Below are 18,691 nucleotides of genomic sequence, written 5' to 3' on the forward strand. Positions count from 1 at the left end.
GACATGTGGCAGGAGCAGTGTGAAAGGGGAAGATGGGAGCACCCGCGCCAGGCCCAGGGCAGTTGCTGCGTCCCCCAGAACGAGTTCTTCATCCTAGACTTCCCATTTCCTCCACATACTACCTCCTCACTTGAGAAATGCACTCTGGTCTCCCAGTATCTCACACTCACCAGGCCCCAAACTGAACTCCAGACTTCCTCCCAAGCTCCCTCCTATGGCCAGGTCCCAGATCAGGAACTGCACCACCATCTACCCAAGATGGGAACCTGGACGCCATGAGCCTCCTCTCTCCCTCTCTGCTCATGCCCAGGCCGTCCCCAAGTCCTGTCCACGCTAGGGCCGACCTCTCACTCCAATATGCCTACTTCTCTCCAGTCTCACTAGCACAGCCTGAGCGGGGGCCTCGCACCTGGCCCTGCGCCCTCTCACTGGTCTCCCAGCCTCCTCCCCCATCAACCTTAGCAGCAGCCGGGGTCATCCTTTCCGTACTCAGCTTTCATCTGATCGCTCTGCTTAAAACCTCCCTGGGCTCCCCGCCTGGCCTTCACAGCATGTCCCACCAGCGCCATCCACGAACCCCCCCTCGCTCACACAACAGTTCAGCCACACTGTCTGCTCAGAGCACCCGTGGACGGTGCTTCCCACCTCTGAGCTTTGCACATGCTATTCCCTCCACCAAGGTGCCTTTCTTACCCTAGTGGCAAAGGCCACAGACTCCCCCTCAACCCTCTAGATCCTCTGCCCATGTTCCTCCATTCTGGACGGCATCCACTCACCTCACCAGCAGGCGGGGGGGCCCAGTGCGAGGGGGCACAGGCGGAACGCTGAGCTCTGTCAAATGCCGCTTGGCAGGCAGCGGGGGCAGCACAGGGTCTGGGGCAGACATGGATGGGGGGGAGAAGCAGGTGGGTGGAAGGCAGTTCCTCCGGGGCGGGATGGGTGGGGCAGTGGGTAGCCCCTCATCCTCTCCAGCCATGGGCAGTGGCTCCGGTGGAGTGGTGGGCACAGGTGGTGAGCGGAAGACATGACGCTTCATGGGCACGGGCCGTGGGGTCAGGCGGGGTGCAGGGGCTGGGGGCGTGTGGGCACGGAGCAGGCCAGCCAGGATGCGGCGGCGGTGGCCGGGGAGCAGCATGCCCATGTCCACCAGGCGGGCATCGCTGAGGCCTTGGCACTCTGTGGCCCACACCAGTCCGTGCTGCTCAAAGAGCCTGGTGTACTGCTCCAGGTGCAGAGCCCGCAGCCACTCGGCCACCGATAGGGCCCCATCCCCGGCCTCTGCCATTGTTCCTGTCAGCAGAAGCCAGCCAGCAGGACTCTGTCCAGACCTGGAAGAGATACATGGGCACAGGTCAGAGGCATGGTTGCCCAGGTATAGGTTCCCAGTCAACAATTCTCTGTGGCTTTCCCATGCCATGGGTAAGCTCTGTATTTAAGCCCTCTCTCCTGTGTCCCATGTGCCAGGCAAGGCCAGGTACTGCCTGGTCCCTGAACACGCAGGCTTCTCCCACTGCCTGAAAGCTGACACCCCACCCCTGTGGCCTCCTAGCATCCAGCTGCTCTAGGAAGCCCTCCAGGGCCTTCAGAGTTGGTACTACCCGAATCCCCATCCACAGCCTTGGCCACTGCTGTGGCTATGTCTGCACACACATTCCCTCCCGCCCGCTGCAAGACCCAGGCAAGGACCCAGTTCCTTCTGAGGTGCCAGTTTCCAGCTGAGGGCCAGGCCCAGGGGTTAGCAAGTACAGGTGGGATTGAGGGATACCACTGCTGGTTCCCCTGCAGGCCCAGTCTGTGGGTTGAGCCTTACCCCCACCTCCATGCCCCTGGAGGAAGCAGAATACTCCAGGAGATGAGGCAACCCAGCATCACACAGCCTCTGGGGTCCTGGTCCTGTGAGTGAGCAACCCCCACCCCCCACCCCCAAGGAGGGACAGGGGGAAATGTATAGGAAAGGCCATTCATTCATTTGATAGCCTTGCGCTAGGCAATGGGGACTAAGGTCCCCTACCAATACTCAAGAACTCCTGAACTGGCAAGAGTCAAGGAACAGATGATGCAAAGCAGTGATTAACGGATCAAAAGAAAAAAGTTATCTGTTCATCTCCACAGATACTAAAGAGGCATATGATAAAACTCAATATCCAGCATACTTAAACAAAAATTGCAGTATCGGTAAAATAGAAATGGATCAACACTTCCTTAAAATAAAAACCAGCACTTTGCTTAATGGAAAATCAGTAGAAAAACTTCCATCATTATAAAAGTTCTAGACAACAAAAATATATCATTGGTATAAAAACTGGGAAAGAAGAGTTAATCTATTACTTACCAATAATACGAGTTTGGAGTTGGAAAACCCGAGAAGCTCAGCTGAGAAACTATTACAAACAATAAAAGAATTTAGTAAGATAGCTGGGTTCAAAATTAATATAACAGAATTGATATTTATAAGCAATGACCAGGTAGAAACCAGGATGAAAGACCTCATTTATAATAGCATCACAAAATAAAAACCACCGAGAATAAACTTAATAAGAAATGTGCACGATCGGGCTTCCCTGGCAGTGCAGTGGTTAAGAATCCACCTGCCAATGCAGGGGACGTGGGTTCGAGCCCTGGTCCAGGAAGATCCCACATGCCGCGGAGCAACTAAGCCCATGCGCCACAACTACTGAGCCTGTGCTCTAGAGCCCACGAGCCACAACTGCTGGGCCCACGCGCCACAACTACTGAAGCCCGTGCGCCTAGAGCCCGTGCTCCACAAGAGAAGCAAGAGAAGCTCCATGACGAGAAGCCTGTGCACCACAACAAAGAGAAGCCCCTGCTCACGGCAACTAGAGAAAGCCCGTGTGCAGCAACAAAGACCCAATGCAGCCAAAAATAAATAAATAAATAAAGTTTTTAAAAAATAAAAAAAGAAAGAAATGTGCAGGATTTATAGTGAGAAAAATGTGCAGTGTTATTAATGGGCAAAAAGGAGAGCTGGACAGATAGAAAGACATGATATGCTCCTGGATAGAGAATATCATAAAGATATTAATTCTCAGTTAATTTATAAATATGCACTATCCTGCTAAGCACACACACAGAATTGGGGGGGCGGTGGGGTGGGCGGTGGCTAGACAAGCTTATTTGAAAGTTCATGTGGAAAAACAAACAAGCAGGAAGAGCCAGGAAAACTCTGGAAGTGAGGGAGTGGGACAAAGGAAGGGTAAAGAGTGAGAATCAGCCTCACCACATATTAAAACATAAAACCATGGCAATTAAAACAGTACAGGTTACCAGCACTTGAACAGACAGATCAATTAAACAGAACAGAAAGTTCAAAAATAGACCCAAATAAATCTAAAAATTTAGTATACAACAAAAGTAACATCTCAAACTAGTGGGGAAGAGATGGATTATTAAATTGTAGGGACAACTGTGGAGCAAGCTACAAAGCTGGACCTCTACACCTTACAACAGGATAAGTTACAGACAAATCAAAGATTTCAAAATAATAAATAAAACCATGAAAGGACTTAAAAAATCCTTGTCTCAGAGAGGCAAAAGCCTTCTGGAAATGATACAAATCCAGAAGGATAAAGAAAAGAGTAAAATACTCGACTATATACAAATCAAACATTCCTGCATGATTAAAAAAAATAAAAAGGCACCATAAGCAAGGCCAAAATATAAATGACAAACCAGGGGCTGCCACTCACACCCCAAACATAGACTAATTTTCCTAAAAAGTGAAAAGCACCTAGAAATAAGACACAGACCAGTAACCTAACAGAAAAATAGGCAAAGAATATGAACAGAGAAATTCACAGAAAGAAAAGTATAAATGGTTCTTAAACACAGGAAAAGGAACTTAACCTCCCCACACTGAGTGGTGACAGGGCGAGGCATTCCCCTCCCTGGCCGGGCCAGTGCCTCTGGGAAGGGCAATGCCACCATCGATTTGAAACCCCGATGCTTCTGTGCCCTTTGACCCAGCCACCCATGGGCACTTACCCTGCAGTCTTCCTGATGCATGTCCAAAATGACGTGCATAGGTTATTGGTTACAGCATTGTGTATAACAACAAAAGGTTGGAAGTAACCAAAATACCCAAAAATCGGGGAATGGTTAACTAAATTACAGTGTAGTCATACGGCAGAAAACTGAGCCATAGAAAATGAGGAAACGTTTTACATATTAGTGTGAGATGACCTCCAAGATGTGTTGCTAAATGATTAAAGAAACATGAGGAAACTCTGTAAAAAAGGAGGAAACTCCTTACATGTTGATGAGGGATGACCTCCAGTATGTATTAAGTGACCAAAGAAAGGTTCAAAACAGTATAGAGAACATTCTGCCTTTCACATGGGAAAAAAAAAAGGGGGTGGGGGGAAAGGATAGATCAGTATGTGTCTACCACTAAATGCATAAGATATGTCTGAAAAGATACATATGAGACAGGTGACGCTGGTTGCCTCTAAGGAGGAAAACCGAGGGTTGAGGAGGACAGGAGGGAGCAGAGGCAGAGCCAGACTTCACAGGGCCTGAAGCTTACCCAATTTGGATGCCCTCTTTCAGAAAAAGAATACAAGAGTATCTTATCATTTTCCAATATATACAAATATCAAATCATTATGTTGTACACCTGAAACTAATATAATATGTCAATTACACCTCAATTCAAAAAAATTTTTTAATTAAAAAAAAAAAAAGAGGGCTTCCCTGGTGGCGCAGTGGTTGAGAGTCCGCCTGCCAATGCAGGGGACACGGGTTCGTGCCCCGGTCCGGGAAGATCCCACATGCCGCAGAGTGACTGGGCCCATGAGCCATGGCCACTGAGCCTGCACGTCCGGAGCCTGTGCTCCGCAACGGGAGAGGCCACAGCAGTGAGAGGCCCGCATACCACAAAAAAAAAAAAAAAAAAGAACATCTTACTTTTGTAAGAATTTACAAAAACACATGACCACATGCACACACTGCCCAGGCCCTCCCTGGGCCCCATCAGCTCCCCTGGAAACCCACCTCCATGTGGAGGGAAACTTTTCACTCTACATCTTTTTTCTATCATCTAAATATTGAACTATGTGAATTTTTCTAAAAGGCTCCTGAGGGACTTCCCTGGTGTACAATGTACCACTTCCCTGGTGGTACAATGGTTAAGAATCTGCCTTTCAATGCGGGGGACATGGGTTCAATCTCTGGTCAGGGAACTAAGATCCCACATGCCACGGGGCAACTCTAGAGCCCGCGCACCACAATTAGAGAGCCCACGTGCTGCAACTACTGAGCCCACACGTAAAACTAGAGAGAAGCCTGCACGACGCAACAAAGAGCCTGTGTGCCACAACTAAGACCCGCAGCAGCCAAATAAATAGATACTTTTTTAAAAAATAAAAGGCTCCTGAGGGTCCCAAAGGAAGACACGAATGAACAGAAATACATTTGATGTTCTTAAATAAGTGGGCTCTCAACATTATAATGACATCAGTTCTTCCAGGGTTAAGCTAAAGCTAACACAATCCCAACTAAAATTACCCACAGGCAGATTCTAAAGTTCATATTCAATGATATTAGAGATTTATTGTTGGGTGGGAAAGCAAGGTGCAGAACACTGTTTTATTATGTAAAAATCTGGGTTAAAGAAAAAGAATACATATACACATATGCACACATTATACACACAATACTCCGACGGGTATACAAGAAACTGCCTTTGGGGAGGAGACCCGCAGCTGGCAGGACAAGAGAGGGAGGGTTACCTTTCACTGTATCCTCTGTATCTTTTTAATTTTATACCATTTTCCAACAAATTACAATTTAAAAGATAACACGATCATCTGGAAGTAAGAAAGAGACCATAACTCACCAGGCATGGAAGGAAATCAAGTAAGCAGGTACACACCCCACCCGACCCACTGGTCCCTCCCTGTGTGGCCCCATCCCTTTCAAGCCCGCTCGGGTGGCTCTTCGCAAGGTCTCTGGCCTCACCCTCTCTCTGCCTCTCAATCTCAGTTTTCAAAATGGAAAGCGGGACCTTAGGTCTCACCTTCATGAAGCCTCCTCCACCTCAGTGTCGGGACTTAGCCTGCCACACTCAGCCCAGCACCCCCATCCCTCCCTGACTCACCACCAGCCGGGCTGCCCAGAATGCCAGGGTCCCCCGGAGGCGGCAGCTACTCTGAACGGCCCCTTATCTTGGCCTGAGGTGGAAGCTGCAAGGACAGGGGTAAATGAGAAAGCCTATGAGGCAAGGCCACTTTGGGCAGCTGGATGCCAGGAGGAAGAAGAGGAAGGGGGAAGTGGGAGGGGCGAGGGATGGGGAAAAGGAAAGAGATGTAAAAAAGCGAGAGACGGGGAAGAGGGTAGAGAAAGAGAAGGAAGAGAGGGAAGGGTTCAGGGAGCCTAATGGAAACCAGGCGATGGTTAAAGGGAGGAAGCCTTCCAGCGGGGGTGAGGACAGTGTGAGGAGGCAGACCAACGACAGGCCTGCCCAGAGGTGGAGGCCACACCAGCGGGAGAGGGGAGTCAGGACACCCCGTTCTCTGGCCCTCCCCCAGTACCAGTGGCTGTAGCAGGGATGTCGGGCCTGGCCAGGAGGCTGGACTGCCCCCAGGGAAGACATGGGGAGGGGGTAGATGCAGCTGCATGACTGAGGCAGGGCCCCCACAATGCAGAGCCTGTCAAAGGGAACCTGGGGAGACCCAGGAAGACAGGGCCCTCTCCACTAAGCCTGAGAGTTGGGGGGTGGAGGAGTGAGGCAAGGGCGTGAGACCCCAGGGGTCCTGCTCCTAAATGTGTATGGAAACCAAAAGAAGGTGTTTCCAGGCAGGAGAAAGAAGCGGCCATCCTTGAGGGCAGGCCACCAGCAAGCTCAGACGGCCCGGGCTCTGTTCGGGAGGGTGGGTCGAAGGGCCAGGTCTTGGGCAGAGCCACGTTTCCTGCTACTAGGGCAGGGTCAACCACAAACTGCTGGTCTCTGCAGGATGACTTTAGGGGGTACGGGAAAACACGCAAAATTAACTAATTAGGTATTTATCTTAAGTAGACTTCACAGTTATCTCTTAGGATGGGGCTAAAATAGGTATGGTTTAAAAGTGAATATTTCAAAATTAAATCTTAAGTAATTAGTACTTCATAAAGAGTTGGCAAAAAATGGCAGTGCTACTCAAATGACGATTTTTAAAAAGAATTTAATAAGACAATGTAAATAGTCTTTACTATATGCCACGCACCTAAAGCACTTTTCATTAACTTGTTTAAGTCTCATAGCAACCCTATAAGGTAATACCTCACAATTTAAGATGAAGAAACTGAGGCACAGAGAGGTTAAGCAACTTGCCCAAAGTCACACAGCTGGGAAGGGGCAATTTGAATATAGTCTATACCTGCTTTGTCCAATACAGTAACTAGTAGTAGCCACATATAGCTACTGAAACTCCAAAAGTGGCCACATAATGAAGTATGCTCTATACAATACACACTGGATTCTGAAGTCTTAGTACAAAGAAATAAGAATATAAAATATCTCAATAATTTTTTCTATTTCTTCCATAATAAAATTATAGCATTTTGGATATTTGGATAAAATATACTATCAAAATTAATTTCACCTGTTTCTTTTTAATGTGACTACTAGAGAATTTCAAATTGCACTTGTGGCTCGCATTACATTTCTACTGGACGGTGCAGCTCCAGACTCTTAACCAGTCTGCTCACTGCCTCTCGACAGTGACAAGCTCTAACTGAGCAGCTGCTACAGGTCAGGCAGTATTCTCAAGATTCAACATGGAATCATGGATGATGGCCCAACCAGGCTACTGGAATGATGAGGACTGGGAAACAGAAACCACCTCTGTCCCTGAGAAGGGCCCAGCCCCTGCTTGGGCCTCTCTCAAGTTCCTAATCCTACACTAAAGGCTTCAGGCCAAGGTCAGACTTGGGACTCCGCACTGACACCCCTCTAGGACAACCTCATTCGAGGCATTAGAAGCATGAGCCAGACCTCAGACGTGTACCCACCCTCCAGGAATCTCAGGCTGGAGGGTGTCAGATACTACCCAGCCGGCGAAAACAGCCCACATGGCCCTCACCAGGCGGGGGTCAGGGAAGGCTTCCTGGAGGAGGCAGCTGCTTGAAAAAAGAAGTTTGGAGCAGTGCCCTGCTAAGCCATGCTAGCGCCTGAGGCAAAAAAAAGAAATCAGTGATACTGAATCTCTTTATTTAAATTTTTGATATTTTGTTTATCTTGGATCTTTTTCATTAATTTTGATTTTTAAAAAAATATTGCTTGGGGCTTCCCTGGTGGCACAGTGGTTGAGAGTCCGCCTGCCAATGCAGGGGACACGGGTTCGTGCCCCAGTCTGGGAAGATCCCACATGCCGCGTAGCAACTAAGCCTCTGCGCCACAACTACTGAGCCTGGGCTCTAGAGCCCACGAGCCACAACTACTGAGCTCACACGCCACAGCTACTGAAGCCTGCGTACCTAGAGCCCGTGCTCCGCAACAAGAGAAGCCACCGCAATGAGAACCCTGCGCACTGCAATGAAGAGCAGCCCCCGCTCGCCGCAACTAAAAGAAAGGCTGTGCGAAGCAACGAAGACCCAGCGCAGCCAAAAAAAAAAAAAAAATTTTTTTTAAATATTTCCTAAAATTATTATTTACCTTGATTACTGAGCTTTTTGGTCACCCCCTCCCTCATATTTTGCACTCACTTATTTTGCCTCACTTGCTCCACCCTAATCCTGGCCAAGTTTGGAGGTTTAAGCCCTTCGGCTGCTATGACACATCACTGAATCTCCACCCACAAGGAAGCAGGGACCAGCAGAGGAGAGTGTCATCCTGTTGAGACAGCAATGGCCACAAGTTGGGGGGTTCCCCTCTCCCCCAACCCTAAGGGCCCAGCTCAGGCTTCACCATCACACCAGCCCACCCTGCCCCTGCTTCTACCCTGTCTCCCTCCAGCCCCTCTCCACTGGGCCAACCACTGTCCCACGCCTGCTCAAAGCCCCTTCCATGGTTCCCAGTGTCCTCAAGTCCAGCTCCTCCGACCATCCTTCGACTGGCTCCAGCCCTGCCGTTTACAGATGAAGAAACAAACACCCACAGGGAGGAAGTGACTTGCCCAAGTTGTCAGCACATGACCCAAGCCCTGGCCGGGCTCAGCTGGCCCACCACTCCCTCCATTTCACTTTTTGCACCAGGCACCAGCTTGACACGTGGAAGCCCCCAAAACTGTCTGTTGTCAATGGGTAAATGAACCACATCCTCCCACCTTCAGGTGCTGATTCCAGGCTGCCTCCTCCAGAAAGTCCTCCCTGACTGCCCCCTTGGGCCCCTAAGCCTCAGAGGCTGAGTCATGCAGCTCAGTGCTGCTCCTGCTCTGTTCCTGGCTGTCCGATTTGTGGGGGGTCCATCTCCACCCAACCCCCAACCTGGCCTGGGGTATCCTGAGAGCCTGTACCCCTGTACCCCTTCTTGTCTCCCCTACCCTCACAGTAGAGCCCAGGACCTGGCTGTGCTCACAAGGGCACTCAGTCCAGGGGTAAGTAAGGGTTGTCTGGAATCTCCCTAATCCTTGCCAACCAGTCCTTCTGCAGGTATGGCCTGAGTCCCTCTTGCTGGAGCCAAAACTTTCATCCTTCTGTCCTTTAACTACCTCGTTTCCAACACCCAATGGCAGAGTTTAAATCTCATCGCCCCTTCTCTGTCCCAGCACAGCATCTCTCTCGCGCCATCCCTGCCCACTACTGACTAGGGACACCAGTACTGCCAGTCCAGCAGAAAGGCAGCCCTGAGCTTTAGCTAAGGACAAGCACACTCCCACTTCCTTGGTTTCCTAAATATCCACTGCATGCCCAGCCTCCACCAGATTTCCACCTTCACCCGAATCATCCCCGGTACAGTCCCAAGGTCTGGGATTTTTACCCCATTTCATGGAGGCTGTGTGAAATGGAAACTTGCCCAGGTCACTTGCTAGAGCCAACAGGGCCTTCAGAGGATGTGACTGTCTGTCTGGCAGAGGCAGTGAGGCTTCCAGAGGGCCCTCCTGAGCTGGGCCTTGGAGCATAAGCAGGAGGTTGCACTTCTAGGCAAAGGGAGCTGAGTGTGCAGGAGCCGGGGACGGAAAAGGAGCTGGCAGATCCAGAGATGGGGAGAGTTCAGTGGGGCAGGAACAGGAGATGTGAAAGGACAGTAGTGACACCCAGAGAGGTTTAGGGATCTGCCCTTGGTCGCCCATGTGGGTGTAAGCCGCCTTTGCATTCTAATTTGAATGAATGAGTCAGGCCTGGATCCGGTAGCCCTGACAGTCCCAACTCCTTCCCCACTCAGCTCTGGAGTCCCCTCAGCGAGGACCCTTCCCCAGCTGCATCTTCAAAGCCCCCTGTCTGCAGAGCTGTGCTCTGGATTCAAGGGAAGGCCCAACGGTGGGGGGAGCGGAAGGAGAGGAAGGTGGGCCTAGAGCTTCAGACCTGCGGCCTGTGCTCGTCCACCCCCAACACCCCCCGCCACTGCCTCACAGCACTCCACCCCATCCTAGGCAGGCTGGGCAGGGACCCCAGCGCCCAGAACTCAGGAGAGCCCTCAGAGCTCTCCACACAGGAATTAAAAGCACTACATATCCAGCTAGGCCTGGGTCTACTATGCACACCCCACGCATACCACAAATGCACAGCTCACACAGCCTCCAGGTTCACACACCGCCCACCCCGCCTAGCAGCCACACGCACAGCCTTCAGTCCCCATACTCACTACCAACAACCGGACTGTGTACCACTGCCCAGAGCCCGATGCTGCCCACGCCCCTTGACCCCAGTCCCCCCAGCCCAATCACCAGGTCATACCTGGGGGCAGGGCCACCCTCGTTTGCTGCCCTCCTGGCTGTTCTCAGGGCTCTGTTAACACAGGCAAGAGGACTTGGAGACACTTCCCTCAGATATGAGGAACTAGGTGGGGGCTGGGTGCCTGGCCCAGAAGCGGCCCCCGCCCCTCCGCAGAAGCCAACTCCCTCCAGCTCTGCCAGGCAAGGCAGCAGGTGCGGCCCTCAGGCAGGCAGCTGACTATAATCCCCGGACCCAGAAGCCTATTTTCTGTCTCTCCGGGACTGGTGGCCACGGCATATGGGTGCCAAGGAGGCACACTGGGGTCTCCTGCCCTAACCCCAGCCCCGGACCTCCGCCCCGTCACTTGCCCAGGCACCAGATTTCTGCCCCATCCCATCTGTGATGTGGCCTGACAGGAGTGGTGAGGGCTGACAAGGAACAGCCCTCAGGGCAGAGGAATGACTGAGTCCGGGCCCCAGGGCTTGCCTGAGCCATCTGGTGGGGAACTGGGGGCCACTGGCTCCAGGCCAGAACCCTAACCCCGCAGGACGCCAGGCAAGACCAGGTTCCAGTGCTGGCTCCATCACTTCTTGCCTGAAGCCCTGGGCAAGTCATGTCACACTCTGAGCCTCAGTTTCCCCCTCCACAGAACAGAGCTGTCACCCAGATGACCATGACACATGACCATGTGTGTACTAGAAGCCACACTCGTTCGGCATCTGCTCACTTCTCTGCTGCTAAGATAGACACTTCCTGTTCCGAGCCCCAAGGCTTTGGCCGGGCCCGTCCAGAGGGGCCCTTGGTGCTGGCCCTGTAGCCAGGCTCTAGCCTGGACGCCTTCAGCACCCTGAAATTCTCAGTTCCCCAGATACCAGTGACCCCCACACCCTGCCTCCAGCCACATCCCCCAGCAGGGCTCCAGGGTGGATACACCATGGCCTCCTGGACCTCCTCCTGGGGGGCCCCAGGCACTGCATATGCCCCGCCCCACAGTGAACTCACCCACTCGCCTCTCCTGGGGAAAGCGGGGCTGCCTCCACCCTAGGTGGGACCATTGAGCAAATTAGAAAAAAATGCCTCTTGCTTCAGGAGCCCCACAGCAGGGCATGCAGCTCAGCAAAGAGGACAGGCTGAGTTTCAGTCCTCCTCTCCCAGCTCTCCCTGCACCCAGCCAGGTACCCTTGGGCAGTGTGCAACACGCACATCCACACCCAGTGGACTAGGTGAGAGGTAGGATATTTTAACAACCTCCTTAGGGCAGCCCCCTCAGCATCGCCCTAATAAAATGTACAACTAGTTTTATTAATGATCAATGGACATTTAAGACTAAAGGACAGTAGACAGCCCTGACCTAAATTTCAGGCCTACCTCTAACTCCCACCCCAAATCTTGAAAGACTAATCACTTTCTACAACCTCCTCGTCTGTACTGTTTAAAGTTTTTACAGTTGCATATCACTTTCATAATTACAATGATAAAAGCATTTTAAGTCTATCAGAAATGAGTATGTCCCAGTTTCTTCCCCAAAACCATCATTATAAAGTAGCTTTGTGATTTTCAATATAACATGCACAGAATACCAAGAGAACTATCGTAAATGAAACTGATTTCCTGGGCCATCTGGACTGGAGGATGAGAAACTGAGCCCCAAAGCTCAACCCCTCCCTCACTGTCTTATCTTCCTGAAGGTCTAAGACACAGTTTATCAAATGACATCCCCGCCTCCCCACCAACCACAGATCCGGAGGCCAGACTGAAGGCCACAGACTTTCAAATGAGAAATGGACTGAGGATCACTATGAACATGAGACGCCAGGGTACCTGTGGTTTGTCCTCTAAACAGCATCTGACTCCACCCTGGAGAGGATGAAGTGTGAATGTCTGAAGTACCTCAACTCACAATAAATGAAGCTGATAGTTAAAAGGTTTGGTTTTCAGGCCCTGTCAAAAAGTCTGTGACGGATAAACAACAAGGTCCTACTGCATAGCACAAGGAACTGTATTCAATATCCTGTGATAAACCATAACGGAGGGACTTCCCTGGGGGCACAGTGGTTAAGAATCCGCCTGCCAATGCAGGGGACACAGGTTCAAGCCCTGGTCTGGGAAGATCCCACGTGCCGCGGAGCAACTAAGCCCGTGTGCCACAACTACTGAGCCTGCGCTCTAGAGCCTGTGAGCCACAACTACTGAGCCCGTGTGCCACACTACTGAAACCCGCGTGCCTAGAGCCTGTGCTCCACAAGAGAAGCCACTGCAATGAAGAGTAGCCCCCGCTCGCCGCAACTAGAGAAAGCCCGCGTGCAGCAACGAAGACCCAACACAGCCATAAATAAATAAATAAATAAATAAGCATTTCTAAAAAATAAATAAAATGGTTACAATGGTCAATTTTATTAAAAAAATAATGGAAACGAATATGAAAAAGAATATATATGCATAACTGAATCACTTTGCTGTACAGCACAAATTAACACAACATTGTAAATCAACTATAATTCAATTAAAAAAAAAAAGTCCAAGACACACTGAGCTCCTTGGCCCTACCAGTTCCCCCACCTCCAGACAGATCACTCTGGACCACGCCCTCGCCTTCCTCTAACTGCCTCCTTATCACCTCGCTTTTGACTCATCCCTCCTCTCCATCCCCACTGCCCCTCCCCAGCCCATCTGACCCCTGGGCCCTCCTCCCTGCCCTTCTGGTCCCCACACCTTCAACCAGAGCACCCTCTACCTGCTCCTCTAACCATCCCCCCCCACAAGACAGAGCTCCTCCAAACCTGAACCCCCCAGCCCAGACCCACATCCACCTGCCCTACGCCCCCAACCCTTCACTCTTCAGGTCCCAGCTCAGGCCCTTCTCACCTGGAAGGGGTGCCCAGCCAGCTGCACAGCACCTGTGGAGACCTGGTGCCCTCTCACCAGGAGAGCACGGCCTCTGGCCTGGCCCCCCGGCCCCTCAGTCACAGACACGCCCTCCTGGGCTGGGGACTCCCCAGGCAGGGCAGGGAGCACCTCTCCCACCAAAGGTGCTGGGTGAGGGGGAGGCCTGAGGTACCACAGGGTGACTCCAGGACGATCCTCCTCTGTCACAACTGCCCCCCATGCGGGAGCTGGCAGCGGGGGAGCTCTTAACGCTGCAAATGAGGCAGAAACAGGAGGAAACAGGGCTAACCACAGGGAGGATGGCAGTGCACAGGGCACTCCCTGGCAGTGGAGTGGACAGAACCAGAGTCACGTCAGTCAGAGCCTCACTACACACCAGAGGGGTTGAGGACAGCCCTGGCCTGATGGGGGAGGGGAAGGGAAGGCTGCTTGACTCCATCCTCTCTGAGGCAACTGGGCACCTGATGTGCCTGCCCACCCAGAAGGAGAGACTGGGGCTCCTCTGCACCCAGAAGTAGCAGCCCAGGAGAACAGGGACCTGACACTGCCCTCTCCCTAGGCGGCCCCTGCAATGGAAAGCCAGTGATCAGCAGGCCCCTTGCTGGCACCTGACAAGAGAAAGCTCTTGTGTTGGTGGGTGGAGGTGACCAGATGGGCGGGGCAGGGGCTGGAAAGGAAAAGAGGGAGAGAGGGAGACAGGGGACCAGCCCCACAGGCTCTGGCCTCCAGTTGGATGTGGGACCTCAGCCTCCCCGACTCTATAACCAGACAACAGAAAGGAAAGACTCACTCACAGGGAACATTCTAACCTACTTATCTGACCCTGCCATCCCTGCTTAGAAAGACAAAAAGCCATGGTTATGGAGTGCTTCCCATCTACCAGGCGCTGTGCCAAGCCTGCTACATAGATTGTTTCATATAATCCTCGTGACGATCTGGAAAGTGGATGGTTTAAACCTGACTTTACAGATGAGGAAGAAACTGAGCCTCATAGAGGTTCAGTAAGTTGCCCAAGATCATACAGGAGCCCCTCCTTCCACTCCGTCTCCTCAGAGGGGAGAGTGTGGAGACCAGGAGCAGGGAAGTCAGGCAGGAGAGGGGAGGGAGGATGAGTGTGGGCTGAGAAGGGCCTTGAAGGCCACATTAAGACACTCAGCCTCACTGTCCAGACAAGAGGAAGCCATGAAGGGCAGCAGGGTGCGTGGGGCGGCAGGGAGGCAGGCAGACAGGGGTCCTACTGCTGTGAGACTTAAGAATTCACATAACTTCTCTGAGTCTCAGTTTCATCATCTGTATAATGGGCTTGTGGGGAATAAATGTATGCCTTCAAAACAGACCCCAGGGACTTCCCTGGTTGTGCAGTGGGTAAGAATCTGCCTGCCAATGCAGAAGGCAGGGGTTTGATCCCTGGTCCGGGAAGATCCCACATGCCACGAAGCAACTAAGCCCGTGCACCAGAACTACTGAGCCTGCGCTCTAAAGCCTGCGTGCCACAACTACTGAGTCTGTATGCCACAATTACTGAAGCCTGCGCACCTATAGCCCATGCTCCGCAACAAGAGAAGCCACTGCAATGAGAAGTCGGTGCACCACGACGAAGAGTAGCCCCCACTCGCCGCAACTAGAGAAAGCCCTCGTGCAGCAACGAAGATTCAACGCAGCCAAAAATAAATAAATAAATAAATTTAAGAAAACAAAAAACAAAAACAGATCCCAACCTACCAGTTCTCACCCTCCAGTGACTTCCAACCTCCCCCAGAGTAAAGCCAAAGCCAGGACAAGGCCCGCCAGTCCTGCATGGTCTGTGCCTGCCTCACTGTTATTCCAACCGACTCTGAGCGCTCCTGCCTCAGGGCTGGGCCCCGAGTTCCCTCTGCCTGAAATGCTCTTCCAGACACCTGCATGACTCACTCCCATACTCTTCCCAGCGCCCTCTCAAATGCACGGCACGGCCTTCCTTCCTGACCACTCTGCCTAAAGAGGTGGCCCCCATCAGTCCCTCTCTCCTGACCCCATGTCATTTTTCGACACCCCCCTTATTTCTAGCGGACACTGTATTATACGTTTATTTGTTCATTGTCAGTCTCCTCAACCAGAGTACGGGGCACTGTCTCATTCACGGCTCTATCCCCAGTGGTAGAAGTGTCTGGCCACTGGGGGCATGGGTGAAAGGACGTCTACAGAGGCATGGCTCGCCCTGGTCAGGAGCTTGAGACAGGGCCCGTGACACGGGCAGGGTGAGGGACAATTGGGTGAGGTAGGTGCCAAGGTTCAAGGTTCACGTCCAGAGGTCTAGGAGCGAAAGCTTCAACTCTGAGACTCCTTGGCACCCTCCGTGGCTGGGCCTGCCCCTTCTCTCCACCTCTGTGGCTACCCCTGCCACTTCCTGCTGTGCTGGCCCGATAAACACTGCTGGGGGAGCCCTCACCCACACAGGGCAAGTCCTGTTCCCCAGAGCAGGTGAGAACCACCCCAGACTTCCAGAAGTCTCTGAGACCAATCCCCCCCTCCCTGGCCTGCCTAACCCTCCCACGGCTCCCCATTACCCAGCGGGGCTCAAAGGGCCTCCACCCTCTGGGTCTGGCCACTTACTCCCCCTTTTCAGGTTCATTCCCTCCACTCTCACCGCTGGACACTTGGCCTCCAGGACTTTGCTCATCAGGCTCCCTCCGCCTGGAACATCTTTCTCTACCTTGCCCTTCACGTTCAAGTGTCACCTGCTCTAGGCAGCAGCTTCTGGCTCCCACGGTCACAGCCTGGGTCACACTGCTATGCCACTATCTGTCGCTGTGTCACATATACACACACATTCTTTCTCGCCCCAGCCTTGGCTGGGTGCTCCCTGAAGGCAGGACTGGGGTCTGATTTCCCTGCATCCCCAGCTACCAGCCCAGGGTTGGCAGACAGTGAATATCTACTGCTTGAATGAAATCTCCCAATTTTACACGTGAAAAGCAAGGAGCCCAAGCAAGTGATGACTTGTCCAAGGTCACACTGCAATCAGTGGCCAGAGTGTGGCTAGAACCTGGCCTCTAGCCCCCTATTCTGCTCGTGCCCACCAGTTAGAGCTCCAGCCTCCTGCCTGCCAGACCCCAGCCCCGCCTTCTCCTAGCTCCCCACATGCCCAAGCACCTGCTCCTTAGGCATTTTGGAACCTCCTAATCCAATCCTCCCGCTTCCAGAAGGGGAAAGTGGGCCCCAGAAAGGGATAAGAACCCAACCAGGGCCACACGAGTCAGTACAGGACCCAGGCCCCCCAGCCTGAGCACCCCATCCCCTTCCTCTAGCTTATTCCTTGGAAGAACTATGAGGGGGAGGTCCCCTCAGGTGACCTCAGAGACACTGGAGTAACCCTCCATCTCCAAGTGGCTAGGCCAGCCCTGCATTGAGAAAGGTGGGTTTTCAGGTCACAGGCAGTAAAGGCAGAGGAGTGTTTTGATTCACGTCCTGGAACAGAACCACTAGAACCATTAGATACTCCCTGGATCTCTGGCCTCCCTAGACTTAGCTGTCCATCTTTAGAGCTAAGAAGGAGACAGCAAGAGGAACAGCCCCAGGCTGAGGGAAAAGGTAGGACTTTAGCTGAGGCTCTGGCACCCCTTTCCCAAGCAAGAGAGACTCCACCCCAAAGCTGTCCTGCTGTCATCTGGCAAAGCTCAGGGAGGCCCTTTCCCCCCATCAGGCCAGGGCCTCTGGAAACACATTTTAGCTGCAGAACTACACCGCGGCCCGCTTGGGGGAAGGTCCCCACTGAAGTGGGTAAGAGCCTCACCCAGCTCACACGTCAAGGGGTGCCGAGCCAGGTACCTCCTACCCCAACCCACTGGGACATGGAATGCTGATCGCACCCAAACAAAGGAAAAAGCACAGGTCCTCCAAGGAGGTTTCTGGGCCTGAGAGCACACACGTGCGCACACAGGAACACGCACGGCGCCCCCCCCAGAGGCGTGTGCAGCAGAAAGGAGCTCACCCAGCCAGGAAGTCTTCCAAGAGGAGGGCACCTCCCTCGTGGGGAGGGAACAGCCCTCTTCCCCATGAGGCAGCTCCCGCTCCCATGCCCAGGGCCCTCTGAGGGCAACTGCTGTGCCCACAGGCCCACATGCGCACCGGAAGGACCTGGAGAGGCACTGTGAATTACTAGAAGGCCCTCAGCCAAGGTCCAGTCTCCCTGCCCCCTGAGGAGGGTCAGGGCCTCCCCTGGGGCTCCCGGGCCCAGGTCTCTGTCCACCACCCCTCAGAGTCCTTGAGCCTGGCTTTGACACTCCAAAGCTGGACCTGGGCCTGCTGAGCCACATTCCATGCCGGCCCTGAGAGGAACTGGTTCGCCCGGCAGTACAGCCCAGGCTTTGCTCTGTGACCCAGTCAGCCACCAGCCCTCCCTGGGCCTCCTCTCAATCCCATCCTGGCATCCAGGACAGCGCCACCCCCAACAAATGAAGAGGAGGCCTGGCCCCTGTCTGTCTCCTCCCCACTCCCATTAAGCTGGCTATCTCTTCTGCTACCACCTAGTCCATTCCAGAACCTGGTTCTCAGATTTCTTGAAAGGTGTGTGTCAACGGGGTGTCTGCTGGGAGTGGTGGGTGCAAAGGGCATGAAGAGCCTCCCCCCCGGCACCACCACCAAGCAGCCCCAAGAAACTCTCCAGGCCTTGTCTGTCCGGCACCAGCTGGCCAAAGGTGTGGCACAGGGCTCAGCCTCAACTCAGGATCCACACAGCCCAACTGGAAGCTTTGCAGGTTCTTGGCACCTCGAATTTCGGAAATTTGGAAGCTGGGGATCTTTGGCACATAAAACCCTAGAATCCTTGATCCCCAATGCCCACAGTCTCAAGACTCAGAATCCTAAAATCCCAGCTGCCCAATGTGGGGAGAGGGAGTGTCGGAGTGGAGAGGGATGGAGAAGCCCTTCCCCGGCCCCCCCTTACCTGCGCTGTTTGGTTTCTGTCCTGACCTGTCCACACCTGGGGGATGGGGGCTTGGGATGTCCCAGGTGCTGC

The 18,691-nt window shown here is 52.9% G+C and overlaps 1 protein-coding gene across 14 annotated transcripts in view; it reads right to left on the reverse strand.

Moving 5' to 3' along the window:
• Nucleotides 1–18,691, reverse strand: part of ARAP1 (ArfGAP with RhoGAP domain, ankyrin repeat and PH domain 1) — a 63,033-nt gene that overhangs the window by 39,236 nt on the left and 5,106 nt on the right. For 13 of the 14 annotated variants that reach the window (XM_027083285.1, XM_027083282.1, XM_027083275.1 and 10 more), the window contains exon 2: nucleotides 777–1,328. In XM_027083285.1, coding sequence (XP_026939086.1) covers nucleotides 777–1,285 — 509 coding nt within the window. In that variant the 5' untranslated portion in view covers nucleotides 1,286–1,328. Of the gene's footprint in view, nucleotides 1–776; nucleotides 1,329–10,830; nucleotides 10,946–18,691 lie in introns of those variants that run through there. The other variant, XM_027083272.1, reaches the window with a different exon arrangement.

Source organism: Aethalodelphis obliquidens, unplaced genomic scaffold, assembly GCF_003676395.1.
Source record: "Aethalodelphis obliquidens isolate GAN/ISIS:26980383/991018 unplaced genomic scaffold, ASM367639v1 scaffold50, whole genome shotgun sequence".
Taxonomy (NCBI): domain Eukaryota; kingdom Metazoa; phylum Chordata; class Mammalia; order Artiodactyla; family Delphinidae; genus Aethalodelphis; species Aethalodelphis obliquidens.